General features: G+C 40.4%; 1 protein-coding gene across 1 annotated transcript in view; it reads right to left on the reverse strand.

Moving 5' to 3' along the window:
* Nucleotides 1–15193, reverse strand: part of ITGB8 (integrin subunit beta 8) — a 128236-nt gene that overhangs the window by 40436 nt on the left and 72607 nt on the right. The window contains exons 7-8 of the mRNA XM_075212207.1: nucleotides 3639–3734; nucleotides 2653–2742 (exon numbers count right to left, since the gene is read on the reverse strand). Of these exons, the coding sequence (XP_075068308.1) occupies nucleotides 2653–2742; nucleotides 3639–3734 (186 nt within the window). The remainder of the gene's footprint in view (nucleotides 1–2652; nucleotides 2743–3638; nucleotides 3735–15193) is intronic.

Here is a 15193-nt window from a genome sequence, read left to right on the forward strand (position 1 = left end):
TGTTGAACCAAATATAAATAGTTCCTGGATGATTTTTTTTTTATTATTATTAATTCTTATTTATAGGGCGCCACTAGGTATCCGTAGCGCCGTACAGGGACAAACAAAATTACAATACAAAGGTGAGACAGCACGATACAGTAAACAAAACGCATAGTAACTCAGTGAGCTCAAAGCACAGCTAGAGGGGCGGGGGAGGGGAGAGGGGGAGGTCCCGCATACGGCGGAGCCCAAGATGCTGTATGGGAAACAACTACATAAAGTGCGGTGTCCAGTTGGGGGCCTCTGCTGGGTAGTTCTGTCACTGGTTTGCTGCACAAGATAAAAAACCTTGGCACAAAATCTGCAATGGATTTAAATAGGTCAGTCAATGTACAGACAAATAGTCAGAAGAAGGTGCAGTTTTATTTGTCTTGTAGTATGTCTAGTATATTTTGCTTCTTGAATGCCGCTTTCGGGGATCAAATAATAATAACATCAGGACTTAAAGTATATGTAGTTCATTTGGGCTGAAACTGAGGGTATGTATGAGATATCTCTTACTTCTATAATGCACTAGCAAAGGTGACCCAGGTTGTGACTAATTTTAATTTCTATGTGTGTTGTCTAATTAGAATACATCACTGTGCAGGTAATTATGTTATACATTGGCAAATAGTTATATTGCACAGACCCCATGGCTAAGGAGATGGCACAGACTATCAGGCCCATTGCACAGAAATTATGCCAAGTGGTAACCCTTATCAGTTAATATGCATGGGAACATTTGGTAGTTGTCCTGCACAGATATCCTTGCCCATTAGCCTGCATGGAGCTCTTGTTACATCAATACACATTCCACATCAGATCACCCAAAAAAACATGATTTTTCCACCAACCGTCTCAGATTTTTTTGACATTTTTTTTAGTTAAGAGAGGATGTCAAAACAACTATTTCTGCCAAATATCTCGACTGTCTGACAATTAGTTGATTATATATTGATTTTTCAATTTATTAAATAATTTACTAATCGCAGCTTCTTTGTCCAGTTTATTTGAAGTATTATAGGTGTTTATTAAGAAATCTACACAAAATTTGGACCCCTAAGGTAGCTCTTCCTCCCGAATCCAAAAATCTAAACCAAATTACTGTATTCGCCTCATGTTTTGCGTTATGGCAAAAACGCACGTTTTTTGAATATCATTAAAAAATGCTAGATTCAATTGACATTAGGGATCCCATTTTTTGGGGGGTGTTTAAAAAAGGTATAAATTACTACCACAAAAAAATCAGCCGGGTAGTGGAGAAAAAAATAATGAAGCTGCCATGATTGACTCTTTCTGTGTCTCCCTCTCTCTTTCTCTGGAAAGTTTCAGTTTTGGTCTCTCTAAAGGGAATCCCCTTCCCATCAGTTTGTTTGTTTGTTTGTTTAATTTCCTGTATGGGAGGTTTATCCCATTGCCTCAGTTTAGTTCACTTTTTTGGTATGGTTGTTAGCAATGTGTAAATTATGTATGCTGTACAGCAGTAATCGAGCATCAACTTCATTATTTTTTTCTCCACTATGAAACAGAGTACCCGGCTGATTTTTTTTTGTGGTAGTAATTTATACCTTTTTTAAACACCCCCCCCCCCCCCCAAAAAAAAAAAATGGGATCCCTAATGTCAATTGAATATAGTGGTTTTAATGATATTTGAAAAACGTGCGTTTTTGCCGTAACGCAAAACATGAGGCAGATACAGTAATTTGGTTTGGATTTTTGGATTCGGGAGGAAGAGCTACCTTAGGGGTCCAAATTTTGTGTCGATTCCTTAATAAACACCCGTAATACTTCAAATAAACTGGATAGAGAAGCCGTGATTCGTAAATTATTTAATAAATTGAAAAATCAATATATAATCAACTAATTGTCAGACAGTCGAGATATTTGGCAGAAATAGTTGTTTTGACATCCTCTCTTAACTAAAAATTTTTAGTAGAAATTTGAGACGGGTGGTGGACAACCCTGGTTGAACTGACATGGAATGACTCTACATTTCCCCACTTAAATGGGGCAGTAGCCAGGGCCATCTTTTTCATTGGGCACGATGGGCAGGTGCCCGGGGGCCCCACGGACAAAGGGGCCCCATAGGCGGGCTCTTAATTAGAATAAATAATCCTGGGGAAAAAAAAACCCTGCAAAAAAAACCTCCAAGGGTCACTGAGCAAGTACATCTATCTATCTCTATATATCTATATATAATATATATATATATATATATATATATATATATATATATATATGGGCCCCGGTGCATTGCTTTGCCCGGGGGCCCATAATGATGTTAAGATGGCCCTGGCAGTAGCCAGGTAATTCATGCTGTCAGGCAATACATGAGCAGAGAAGAAGCTGGTTACATCCGCAAGCCACAGGATGACAGGAGCAGATGAACGGTGCTAATAGAAATCCAATAGATCCAATGTAAGTTTATTATCTCAGGCAAGCAAGATTCCTAAAGTATAGTGCTCAGTGCCATACAGCCTTTAAACTGTGGACATTGTATCCTCATTCTTCACTGTGCTTTATCAATATGTCAGGTGAAAGGAGCAGCAATTAAAACTAAAGGATTATTAAAGATAATGTAACTAATTCACAAACAGATGTCATAACCTGTCTGCTGAGGAAACTGACCTGATAAGCCTCAACCACCACATTATTAATATTAGATGCAATGTCGTCCAGTTTCTTGGCAACTGTCCCTGGCAGCAATGGTAATAGATCCTACGAAAGTAAAATTCAAAATGAGATTAAAATCAACCGATGAACTAAAAAAAACAAAAAAACATTGGGCCTGATTCATGTGCTGATATCATCATCATCATCATCATTTATTTATATAGCGCCAACATATTCCGTAGTGCTTTACAATTGGGGACAAACACAGTAAACTAAGAAACAAACTGGGTAAGACAGACAAATAGGTGAGAAGGCCCTGCTCGCAAGCTTACAATCTATGGGAATATCTGATATAAGTCCAATTGCGTGAAATAGCTCAACATATGCTCAGAAATGGACCCTACACCAATTAATCCAAATGACACTTACGACTGCCTATGACTTTTGAGGCGAAACGCGAGAGGGATAGGGCAGATGAACATAGGCCATGTACAGTATGGGCTGCCAACGCAGATACGTCAGATTCAAGTCATGTGCTTCTTGCACCCGTTTCCAGCCGTATCACTTGCACCAGCTACAGGGCAGGTGTAAGCGCCGGCTGATAGTGATGACTGACATTTTACAGTCTTTGTAAAACTACATGTATGCATGTAAATGTGTATGTAAGGAATATTGACTGTATAAACACCTTGAATGTACAGTACACATTTAAAACATCTTGAGTTAAGTATTTAATGTAATATTGAAAAAACAAACGTTTAAAATACATATATTTATTAATGATTATACTGTTAAGAGTTGTTCATTTATTTTATAATTTAATTATAGTATCTATATATGGAAAATAACGTTTAGGCCAAGATCCAAATCGAAACGTATGTTGAAATACATTTTAATTTGAATACGGTCAGAACACACGTACTGTGCTCTTTTAAAACATAAGTTACATGCAAGTTTCCTCCGAACATGAATCAGGCCCATTATCTTTAAAATTGCCTTACCTGGTACCAGTTAAACTGATTTCCATGTACAGCAAAGATCCCATAAACATGGTTCTCTACTAACTTCTCCCCAAGCAAGCCTAGTGATGGATTCTCCTGTTAAGAAATAAAGCTACAGTAACTATTAAAAAATAAAAAAATGATAACTTATCTTTATATTAAAGTTGTTTATACAGTATATAAATATAAATATGATAAACACAATATTAACATATGTGTAAATAGCATCTAGAAATACAGGGAGATCTGATCATCATCTATAATTTGTGAAATCTGTCACTTCAGCATTCATTAGGTACAATTTGTGCATTACTAGAAATAAAATAGTGTAGCATTTGTGTGCATATGTGAAAAATATATATGCATATTAGGGTGATTCCATCTCCTGGATGCAAACACAGTTGAAAAGAGTAGAGTGGCCGTGGGAGAGCAGGGGGGTTGCCGACATTTTTCTGCAAAATCGCGGCAAAACCGCATTCCCTGCCTGTTCAAGGACCTTTGTCATGTGACTAGGGTGTCACCAAAGGTCCTGCAGGTCTAATTACACAGCATAACACCGTGGAGGAGGAGCCCTGGCTGTGGTAACAGCGGGAAGAAGGGGGGGTTCTGTGAGAAAGGGGGGCCATTATCAGTAGTCTATGGGGCATATTCAATTCTTTTGTATTCCCGCGGCGTTAAAACTATTAGCAATAATATTAGCGGTAATAGTAAGCTGGATTACAGCTCGCGGCTCAGGGAGCTGCGAGCTGAAATCCAGTGAGATAACTGCCGTAATAACGGTATTTACGCGCACTATTACTGTAATAACGGTAACAGTGCGCGCCGCGAGATCTTTGGCTATAATGCCAAGAATTGAATATGCCCCTATATGTGAGTGAGGAGGGGGCCATCATCAGTAGTCTATATGTGACAGAATAAAAATTACTGTTATGTTTTTTCACACAATGGTCCATTTTAGGTGGGTTGGTGGTTGTCATTCTCAAAAAAAGATTTTTTGGAATCACCCTAATGCATATGTGAAATTATATATTTGAATCTTTCATACACTTTTCCTGGCAGGTCTTCTTGCAAAGTGGGCGGGATACACTCTGAGGTGCGAGATCACGGGGGAAGAGGGGCTGGGATGACACAAATAAGGAGGGGGGTTCCAAAAAAGGGTAACTAACTATAACATCCCTGCAAAAACTGCCTCTTTATTTGTTACCACTAATGGGTCACTAGGCTGTATATTGTATCATATACCAATAATATATACATTTATTATATCATATATAGTTCTTCCTCTTAAAAAAGCCACCATAAAACACACAACAATCTGGTGTTGTAGGGAGGGGTTTGAAGAAGGGTATTTTGAGAGTGCTCTTTGAAAATACTCTGCAAATTAGGGTTAATACATACAAAATATAACCGTACCAGGTTATCACGTCCCTTGTATAAAGGCGTATAGTTGGTTTCACGTCTTTTATTTGTGAATTATTACTAAATGCAAGTATACAATCGATTATTTAACATCAAATGTGTTCTGTAAGCCATGGCAACCAGACATTTTCTTTCTTCTTATAAAAAGTACTTGAAAATGACAGTTTGAATATGATTGGTTGTATGAAAAGTATGAAATGTGTAAGATAGGCAGCAGATTGATTGTAATGAGTGAAGCCTATGTAGTCTCTCCAGCATGTGAGTGAGGTCGTTGTGGTTTTAATAGATAAAAATAGAGCTTTTAACTTATTACACTAAGGACTGGGCACGCTCTCCTGTTTAACATTTATCAAACATCATAAATAGTAAAATTGGAAGCAAGCAGTTGCAAATTATCAAATGTTGTGACTGAATCCACATTATACCCGTGATCCAAACGTCTTATAGAGCAAGAAGTACAATGTAAGGTTATCTAATGCAATGTACTACAGCTTTTAAATATACACTTCAGAGATATTCAAAGGCAAAATCCGCAATTCATAAACAGGAGTTGTTGTACATTGCATGAAGCATACTAGGGATTGATGCAGTGCTGGAGATTAAAGTACGCCTAGAAATAAATGTGGAATGGGGGCAGCTGCTTTCTGGCATCTCCTCCAGAGGTCAGGAGATTTTGGGTAGCTGTTGTGGCATGTATTTAGATAACAGGGAATAAGATCTCTGTATTGTCTCTAAAAATCTGCCTTACGGAATCTGTCATCATCCCACCCTATAGATTGCAAGCTTGCGAGCAGGGTCCTCTTACCTCTTTGGCTGTTTTACCCAATATTGTTTATTACTGTGTTTGTCCCCAATTGTAAAACGCTACAGAATTTGTTGACGATATACAAATAAATGTTAATGATGATGATAATCAATCTGTTGGCTTTGGCTAAGGTTAATATAGCTAGTACGTGGATGGCTAATGAAAAACCCAGCTGGCTTGCCTTAAATAAATGAAACAGTTGGACATGAACGATACACCCACACATGCAGAAAATCCATGTCTAAATATTATTATACGTTTTGGTCCCAGTGGGTCAAGTCTAGATATGCACTACCGTCCCTGCCCGAAGATTCGGATGACAACACATCCTAGGCACCTGGTCCAGACCAGGGGGTAAATGTATCAAGCTGAGAGATTTCCGGCGGGTTTGAAAAACCAATCAGATTCTACCTGTCATTTATTTAGTACATTCTACAAAATGACAGCTAGAATCTGATTGGTTGCTATGGGTAACATCTCCACTTTTCAAACTCGCCGGAAAACTCTCAGCTTGATACATTTACTAGGGGTGTGCACCGGCCACTTTTGGTGTTTTGGGTTCTGATTAGCTTGAGGTTTTGGGTTCTGATTTGTTTTGCCAAAACACCCCACGAAAGGTTTTGGTTCTGATTTTGGGTTTTGGGTTCTGATTTTTTTTTTAAAAAAGCATAAAAAGTGCTAAAATCCATATTTTGGTTTTTTTTCCCACTCCTACACTATTATTAACCTCAATAACATTCATTTCCACTAATTTCCAGTCTATTCTGAACACCTCACACCTCACAATATTGTTTTTAGTCCAAAAGGTTGCACCTAGGTAGTTGGATGTCTAAGCTAAGCGACACAAGTGGGTGGCACAAACACGTGGCCCATCGTAGGTGGCTGTGTAGGCTTGAATGGCCTTTTGCTGCTCCTCCATTCTCTGCAGCATATAGAGGGTGGAGTTCAAGCGCGTCACTACCTCTTGTTTTTGTTGATGGCAGGGCAGGTTCATGCTTTTTTGATGTAGCAGGAAATATCTGATGTAGTTTAATATCTGATACTAATATTTCTGGACTGCAAGAACAGTGAACGTAGGTATTGCAGTAGTAATATTTCTGGACTGCAAGAATATATTGCACTATAATTTTTTTTATATATTTTTTTAATTATTTTTGTATAATTTTTTTTACATTTTTTTTAATTATATTTCTATAATTGTTTTTTTATTTTTTTTTATGATTTTTGGATAATTTTAAAATAACTATGGACTTAGCAGAACAAAGCACAGGACAAAAGCACCACTGGACTCAGCAGGACACTGAAAATCTGGAATGACTTTTTACCTTGTAGTGCTCTGTATAGTGATTGTAACATGGGCACTCCTGCTGCTGGGAGCTGCATCCTTTAAGCACACAAACACATTTTAATATAAAAAGGGTTTTTACTAGAGATGGTCACTGACCCCCGTGTTTTGGTTTTGGATTCGGTTTTGGATCTGGATTACCGTCGTGTTTTGGTTTTGGTTTTGGTTTTGCAAAACTGCCATTGCGTGTTTTGGTTTTGGTTTTGGTTTTGTTTGGTTTTGTTTTGCTATTTTTTTGGAAAATCCATGTTTTTGGGCCTAAATTAACCCAATTTAGTGCTCCAACTGTTTTAGAGACAAGTAATCTAATTGTTGAGGTAATAAATCATCTAAAAAAACAGTTTAATTCTTCGTTGGTAGGCCTATTCTACACACAAAACAGATTGTCTTCCTCTCCATCTATGCATATTGGCAATGCAGCCATCGTCTTTGAATGTATATTACACCCTACACTTATAGTTAAATATGTAAAGAAATGGAAAAAGCCAATTTGGTTTCTGTCTCTCAAGGCCCCCCTCCACTTGTATAAAATACCAAAAAATTCAGCCATTATAGACTGTACAATATTAATTGACATGGAGAAAGCCAGTTTGGTTTCTGAATCTCTAGGCCCCCCTCCACTTGTATAAAATACTAAAAAATTCAGCCATTATAGACTGTACAATATTAATTGACATGGAGAAAGACAGTTTGGTTTCTGTCTCTCTAGGCCCCCCTCCACTTGTATAAAATACAAAAAAATCCAGCCGTTATAGACTGTATAATATTAATTGACATGGAGAAAGCCAGTTTGGTTTCTGTCTCTCTAGGCCCCCCTCCACTTGTATAAAATACTAATAAATTCAGCCGTTATATACTGTACAATATAAATTGAAATGGACAAAGGCAGTTTGGTATCTGTCTGCATCAGATCCTCTCTCCACTAGGAGTAAAATAGAAAACTATTCAGCCGTTATATAATCTAGAATATAAATAGAAATTGAGAAAGGCAATTTGGTATCTGTCTGCATCATAATCATCAACATCATCATTAGCGCCCTCGTCGCCTACACAAATCTCCCCCTCATCCTCTTCTAATTCCAAAGTGGCATCCTCAATTTGGGTATCACCGGCTACACTCGGGCTATTAAGGCACACATCAGCAGAATGCTCACGATTAGACATCCCACTGTTGGATGGACTCTCCACAGGGATTGTTGTCATTTGTGAATCAGAGCAAATATTCTCCTGTAATGCCTCACTGTTATCTTGCAGCTCGGCTTTGACGCGTAACAGTAGTTGTGCACCAATTGTAGGCTGGGTAACTTTTTGGGATCTGCCACTAATAGCCAAAGGTGAAGGCCTCATTCTCTCTTTGCCACTGCGTGTGTAGAATGGCATGCTTGCAATTTTTTTTTTATCGTCACTTAACTTTTGCTCAGTTACACTTCTTTTTCGCTTCAATACAGTAAAATTTTTTTGGGTTTTTGTTTTTTGCACTAATTTGAAAACACTCTGTTGTTTGACATCGCCTTGGCCAGATGACGTACTGGGAACACTAACATCAGGACTGGTGACAGAACCTGGTTGCTCATTTAGATCATATGTGGACTGCTTTGAATCCATTCTGAGCGCAAACCACTGGGGAGTGCTAAAAATTATTTAGTAGATTCTGCTGACAGTTATGACTTTTGACAGCCAGAAATATTAATGCACAATTAGGGAGGACACCCCAAAAGCACTGAGGAGTGCTAAAAATTATTTAGTAGATACTGCTGACAGAAATGACTTTTGACAGCCAGAAATATTAATGCACAATTAGGGAGGACACCCCAAAAACACTGAGGAGTGCTAAAAATTATTGAGTAGATACTGCTGACAGATATGACTTTTGACAGCCAGAAATATTAATGCACAATTAGGGAGGACACCCCAAAAACACTGAGGAGTGCTAAAAATTATTGAGTAGATACTGCTGACAGATATGACTTTTGACAGCCAGAAATATTAATGCACAATTAGGGAGGACACCCCAAAAACACTGAGGAGTGCTAAAAATTATTGAGTAGAGACTGCTGACAGATATGACTTTTGACAGCCAGAAATATTAAGGCACAATTAGGGAGGACACCCCAAAAACACTGAGGAGTGCTAAAAATTATTGAGTAGATACTGCTGACAGATATGACTTTTGACAGCCAGAAATATTAATGCACAATTAGGGAGGACACCCCAAAAACACTGAGGAGTGCTAAAAATTATTGAGTAGATACTGCTGACAGATATGACTTTTGACAGCCAGAAATATTAATGCACAATTAGGGAGGACACCCCAAAAACACTGAGGTGTGCTACAAATTATTTAGTAGATACTGCTGACAGATATGACTTTTGACAGCCAGAAATATTAATGCACAATTATGGGGGACACCCCAAAAGCGCTGGGGAGTGCCAAATATGAAGAAAAAATAATAAACCTCTATCCTCCTCTCTGCACTAGCGATTTTGGTTAGAGCAATTGCAAGAACAATATGGTATTCTCTGTCCCTGCTCTAATTAGCCTATGACTACACCCTGCTCTCTCCCTCTGTCAAATGGCGATGGATTGCTGTGGAGGCGTGTATTTATAAAGTTGAAGTATCGCGAGAACCGAGTCCCGAGATCCGACGACGTCACAATGACGTTCGGCCTCGATTTGGATTCGGAATGGGCGGGAGAGTACCGAGCTGCTCAGCTCGGTACTCGGATACCCAAAGTTCGGGTGGGTTCGGTTCTCGGAGAACCGGACCCGCCCATCTCTAGTTTTTACTAATAGCAGGAAATACAGACAAGTAGCATTTAATTATGTGTAAATGGGTATTTATCTGCCTGCAGTATACTCTACTTCTTCTCCGACAAAAAGACTCTGTACAACCCACTCTGGATTCCTGACTACTAGCACTCCAAGAAATACATTAATTGCTTTTTCTTTTTACTCCTAATAAATTTCTGCTTGTTGCTAGTAGCTCATTTATGTCATTACACTAGAATCTGTCAGCATACCTAATAACTATGCTGGTTCCTGCATCAGATGTACCTAAAATTGTGCAAAAGGCTTCTCACTGAAGATATATATACAGGGGCTCCCAAACCACAACCTCCCTCTTCACTAATCGCAGGCAGAATGAAGATGGCGGCCGCGAGCAGGGAATTTATGACATCCGAGTCTCGCGAGATCCAAAGCGAGACTTGGATGTCATAGCCTCGTTTTGGATTCATTTGGCGGGCGGAAGTTCCCGAACAGTGCTCGGATCCCGTCGGATCCGCACTGTTCGTGTGGGCTCGGATTTGCGAAATCCGAGCCCGCTCATCTCTAACATTTACCCCCTGTTCTCTCTGCCCATATGCCATATTTTGCTGTTAATACATCATTTTGATGCCTTGTTACATCCAGTCTAACTGAATAAGTTTTTCCTTTGTAATACTACTACCTATGTTTCAATGTTTATTTTGTACCCAATCGTACTTTAATGTATTGTCTTTGAATTTGTATTGTTGTACCTTGGAAAATGTTTTTTGGATGAGAGTTAGGGATTTACCTTTTAATGGTTTTACTACAAAATGAAAATCTCAATAAAAAGTTTTTTTTTAAATAAAAATGACACCTAAAAAAAAAAGGAGCATGGAGACGAGTGGATGTGTGCCCATAAGCAGAGCCGTGTGCATTAGGCATTGCGTTCGCCTCGGCATCAGCAGAATATGCACCTGGTTTATGAGAAGTTATCATCATCGCATATTTGCACCTGCTGTGTAGCGAATGCCTAACATACACCACCTAACAGGTGTACATGCGTATTTCTGCAGGTCTGCATGAGCCACGTTTATGTGAACAAATCTTTAGTGTACTCAGCCTGCGTTTGCATATATACCAAACAATCATTATAGTATAGACAGAAAACTCCCAATAAAAACCCCAGCACACTGCAATTGGTACACACAGTACAATCTTCTGTCTTCCTAACACTTAAATAAGAATAAGACTGCTCTCCCTCCCTCATGAGAAAGTTGTGCACAGACTGATCAATCTCAGCCATAAAGACTTGTGAGTCCTCCAAAGTTGCCATTGGTCTCTTGTTAGTTCCCCTGATCAATATCCTGCTGGCTCTGTTATCCAGTGTGGAGGGAGAGCCCAATTTAGGCAAGGTGTTTGTGGTACCATAAGCTTTCTACTTTTTAATAATGCTTTGAACGGTAGTCAGAGATAGGGTAAAAGCCTTTGAATTATTTTTGCATCTTTCTCCTAACTTGTGCCTTTCCATAACTTTATCACAGAGCTCTTTTAAAAGCACCTGTCTAACCATGATGAATTCTTTGCCTTACCATGTACTATTAGTAGTGGAATCCTCAACGAACAGTTGGTTTTATGCTGATGAACTCAAAACCACTACAACTGATGTCAGGTGGAGACCAATTATCCTGTTGTGTGTTCTGGAAGTTTTCTCTAAGGCAGGGGTCAGGGAACTTTTTTACCTTTTATCCCAAAATATATTTAGATATGCCGACATTACCCCCTTGATTTGAAAGGAAGGAAATCATATATTATTAATTATTGGAATTCCAAATTCTATTGAATCTATTCAAATTTCTTTGAAAGCTTTAACTTGAAAACTTCAGGTTTTGGAGAAATGATGTTGCTTCATTTTTGATACGAGAGCAACAATATTGGGGTATTTTGATGTCAGAGCAATTTGGATACAGTCTTCAGCGTCCAATCAATTTCTCTGCTTTGTTTTTATGTTCGTTAGAGTGGAAAATCCTTATTCACAAAGGTAGGTTATTGCAAAAGGCAGCAACTTTCTGACTGCCTCCTCATGTGCAATTCTGAATGCCTTTGCAGCTGTTGACATCCAAAAGTGTGATAGATCTGCTTTGTCTTTAAATGCAATATGTGCTTCATTATTGCATCAGAGCTCAAGAAGTGCCTCTGCCAACCCTTGAGGCTCTTCTTGTACAACAGCAATTTCACATTTAAAGTGGTCTAAAAATCCAACTGACAGCATATGAATCGGCAGCAATACCCCCAGGAATTTCTCATTATTACCCCATTTGGGGTAATTTACCCCTGTTCCCTGACCACTGCTCTAAGGGTATGATCACTTATCCAAACCAGGTATTTTAGTAATGAAATTATATTAATTTTTAAGTTTTTTTTTGTAAATTATATATTAAATTTGATGTTAAGGGTTAAAATCTGTAAATACATCTGGAAAAAGTTTTGATTTAATTTATTTCAATTTCCATGGTGTAATTTGACAAAGGGTAACAATTTTGACAGGGTATGATGATTTTCCATACACGCACAACCTCAGCAGATTTTCATGTTTTAAAAATAATGACACATGTAAGGCTCTTGCTTGTGACAAAGTATTTACTATACCAATTTGAATCCAAACAACATCTGAGATATCTTTGTTTGAGAGGTGAATGTTTAGCAATTTTGTAGATGACCCTAGATGTAAAAAACTTATTTTGGTCATTACTCCCCCCCCGCCACATTCATTCTGGACCCTGTAATTCCAGAGTAGCTCACTTTTGCCGACACAGATAACAGATAATTTTCTAGGACAGACACCTTGGTGATGTTTAAATGAATATAGCACTTGCAGTGTGCTGATAACTCTGATTGAACAGCAGCCTTATGCACAGTGGCGCATGCAGGGGGGGGTTTTTGGGTCTCCAGAAACCCCTCCCCTCCGCTAAAAAAGTGCCCTACCTAGCGGCACTGTACTATACAGCAGCCGCTGTGCTGTCAAAGAAGCGTCCGCGGCGGACGCTTCGTATACAGCACCGCCGCGGACGCTTCTTTGACAGCGCCGCGGCTGCTGTATAGTACAGTGCTGCCGAAACGGAGCTGCCGCACATGGCTTTTTTTTTTTTGGGGGGGTGGAGGGGAAACCCCCCTTAAAAATCCTCTGTGTGCCCCTGTTGTAAACTGGTCTGAAATAACATCTTGCCAGGTAATTTTAAACATATGCACGGTACATGTAGAAGCAGGGCCGGACTGGCCATCTGGCACTTCTGGCAAATGCCAGAAGGGCCGATGGCTGGATGGGCCGGTCCCACTCCTTCTGTCTCCCTACCTATGTTGTGCGCTCCTCAGCTCCCTTCCCCGTTATGCTGTGCACTGCCACATGTAATCTGGACAGCTTCCAGATTTTGTTTTTCTGAATGGGGTGTGGCGGTCGCGTGGGTGGCGTGATTTTCACGGGGATGGGGGTCGCGGGGTTGCCGCGATTTTTGCCGGGGGGGTCACGAATGTGTGAGATCCAGGGGGTAGGGGGTGCTGGGAGAGGGGGTGAGAGAGCCAGCGGGAAGAGGGTGCTGGGAGAGGAGGTAAAAGAGAGCCAGGGGGAAGGGGGTGCTGGGAGAGGGGGTGAGGGAGCCAGGGGGTAGGGGTGCTGGGAGAGGGGGTGTGAGAGCCAGGGGGAAGGGGGTGCTGGGAGAGTGGGTGAGAGAACCAAAGAGGAAGGGGTTGCTGGGAGAGGTGGTGAGAGAGCCAGGGAGAAGGGGATGCTGGGAGAGAGTCAAAGGGAAATGGGGTGTTGGGAGAGGGGTGAGAGAGCCAGGGGGATGGGGGTGCAAGGAGAGGGGTGAGAGAGCTAGGGGGTGCTGGGAGAGGTGGTGAGAGAGCTAGGGAAGAGGGGGTGCTGGGAGAGGGGGTGAGAGAGCCAGGGAGAAGGGGATGCTGGGAGAGAGTCAAAGGGAAATGGGGTGTTGGGAGAGGGGTGAGAGAGCCAGGGGGATGGGGGTGCAAGGAGAGGGGTGAGAGAGCTAAGGGGTGCAGGGAGAGGGGTGAGAGAGCCAGTGGGGAAGAGGGTGCAGGAAGACATGTGAGTGCCGGGGGGGTAGACGGCGGAGGAAGACGTGTGAGAGAGCCAGGGGAGAAGGTAGTGCAGGAAGACGTGTGAGAGAGTCTGGGGAGAAGGTGGTGCAGGGGGTTAAGTGAGAGGGACAAAGGAGAAGATGGTGCAGGGACATAGGTAAAATAAAGTGTAAAGGGAGAGACATCTTAAGAATGCTCCCGACTGCCTGCGTGAGCTGACAGCTGCAGATCCCTCATCGCCCAGCGCGCCCAGTAGGAGAACAGAACACAGAATGCCATAATCAGGTAAGTTCATATATTTTCCCGTGTGCAATGTGTTTTTAACCATCCTTTCTTGAACTGGGGGGCACTACTGTGTATCCAATGATGTTTAAAACACTATGTATTGCTCATTATTGTGCTGTAATGTTTCTTGCAGAGATTTTTAATTAAGAGGAAAAACGCTGCTTGTCATAAATTTTATCTGTGATTGTGTCAATATATCTATTTTTGTTTGCATTGTAAATGGTGTATTAAGCTGCTCCTAGGACATACACTCTCAGTATCTGATATGCTGTACCAATTTTTATTTGTGAATGAGTTTTTGTCTGGGCACTACTAATGATTTGGGGCACTAATATGGCATAATGTTATTTGGGGGCACTATTGTGGCATAATATGATTTGGAGGCACTGTTGTGACATAATATGATTTGGGGGCACTATTATGCCATAATATGATTTGTGGGCTCTACTGCATGGCCAAATATGAATTGAGGGTAATACTATGTGGCCTAATATGACCTTGGGACACTATGATGTGGCATAATATGAACTGGGCGCACTACGGTGTGGCATCATATGAACTTCTGCCAAAGGCAAGTCTTTCATTGTTGAATATGATGGGAGCCCAAAGAAGTTGCTGTATTAGGGCCCAAACTTCCTCTTGTCGGCCCTGCCTGTGAGTCAAGGGGGTAGACGTCTCCAGGTAAATAATCTAAATGTTTCATATCTAATCAAACTGATGGATCACATCCAATTATCTCTCACCCACCTCCTCTATCCCCCTTAATTTATATACTGTGTTATTTAAAATGAATAGAAAAGACGCATAACCAGTTACTGTAGTAAAAAAAATATTTTTCTCTGACATTTTGCTGTAGATGG

Source organism: Mixophyes fleayi, chromosome 5 (genome assembly GCF_038048845.1).
Source record: "Mixophyes fleayi isolate aMixFle1 chromosome 5, aMixFle1.hap1, whole genome shotgun sequence".
NCBI classification, from domain to species: domain Eukaryota; kingdom Metazoa; phylum Chordata; class Amphibia; order Anura; family Limnodynastidae; genus Mixophyes; species Mixophyes fleayi.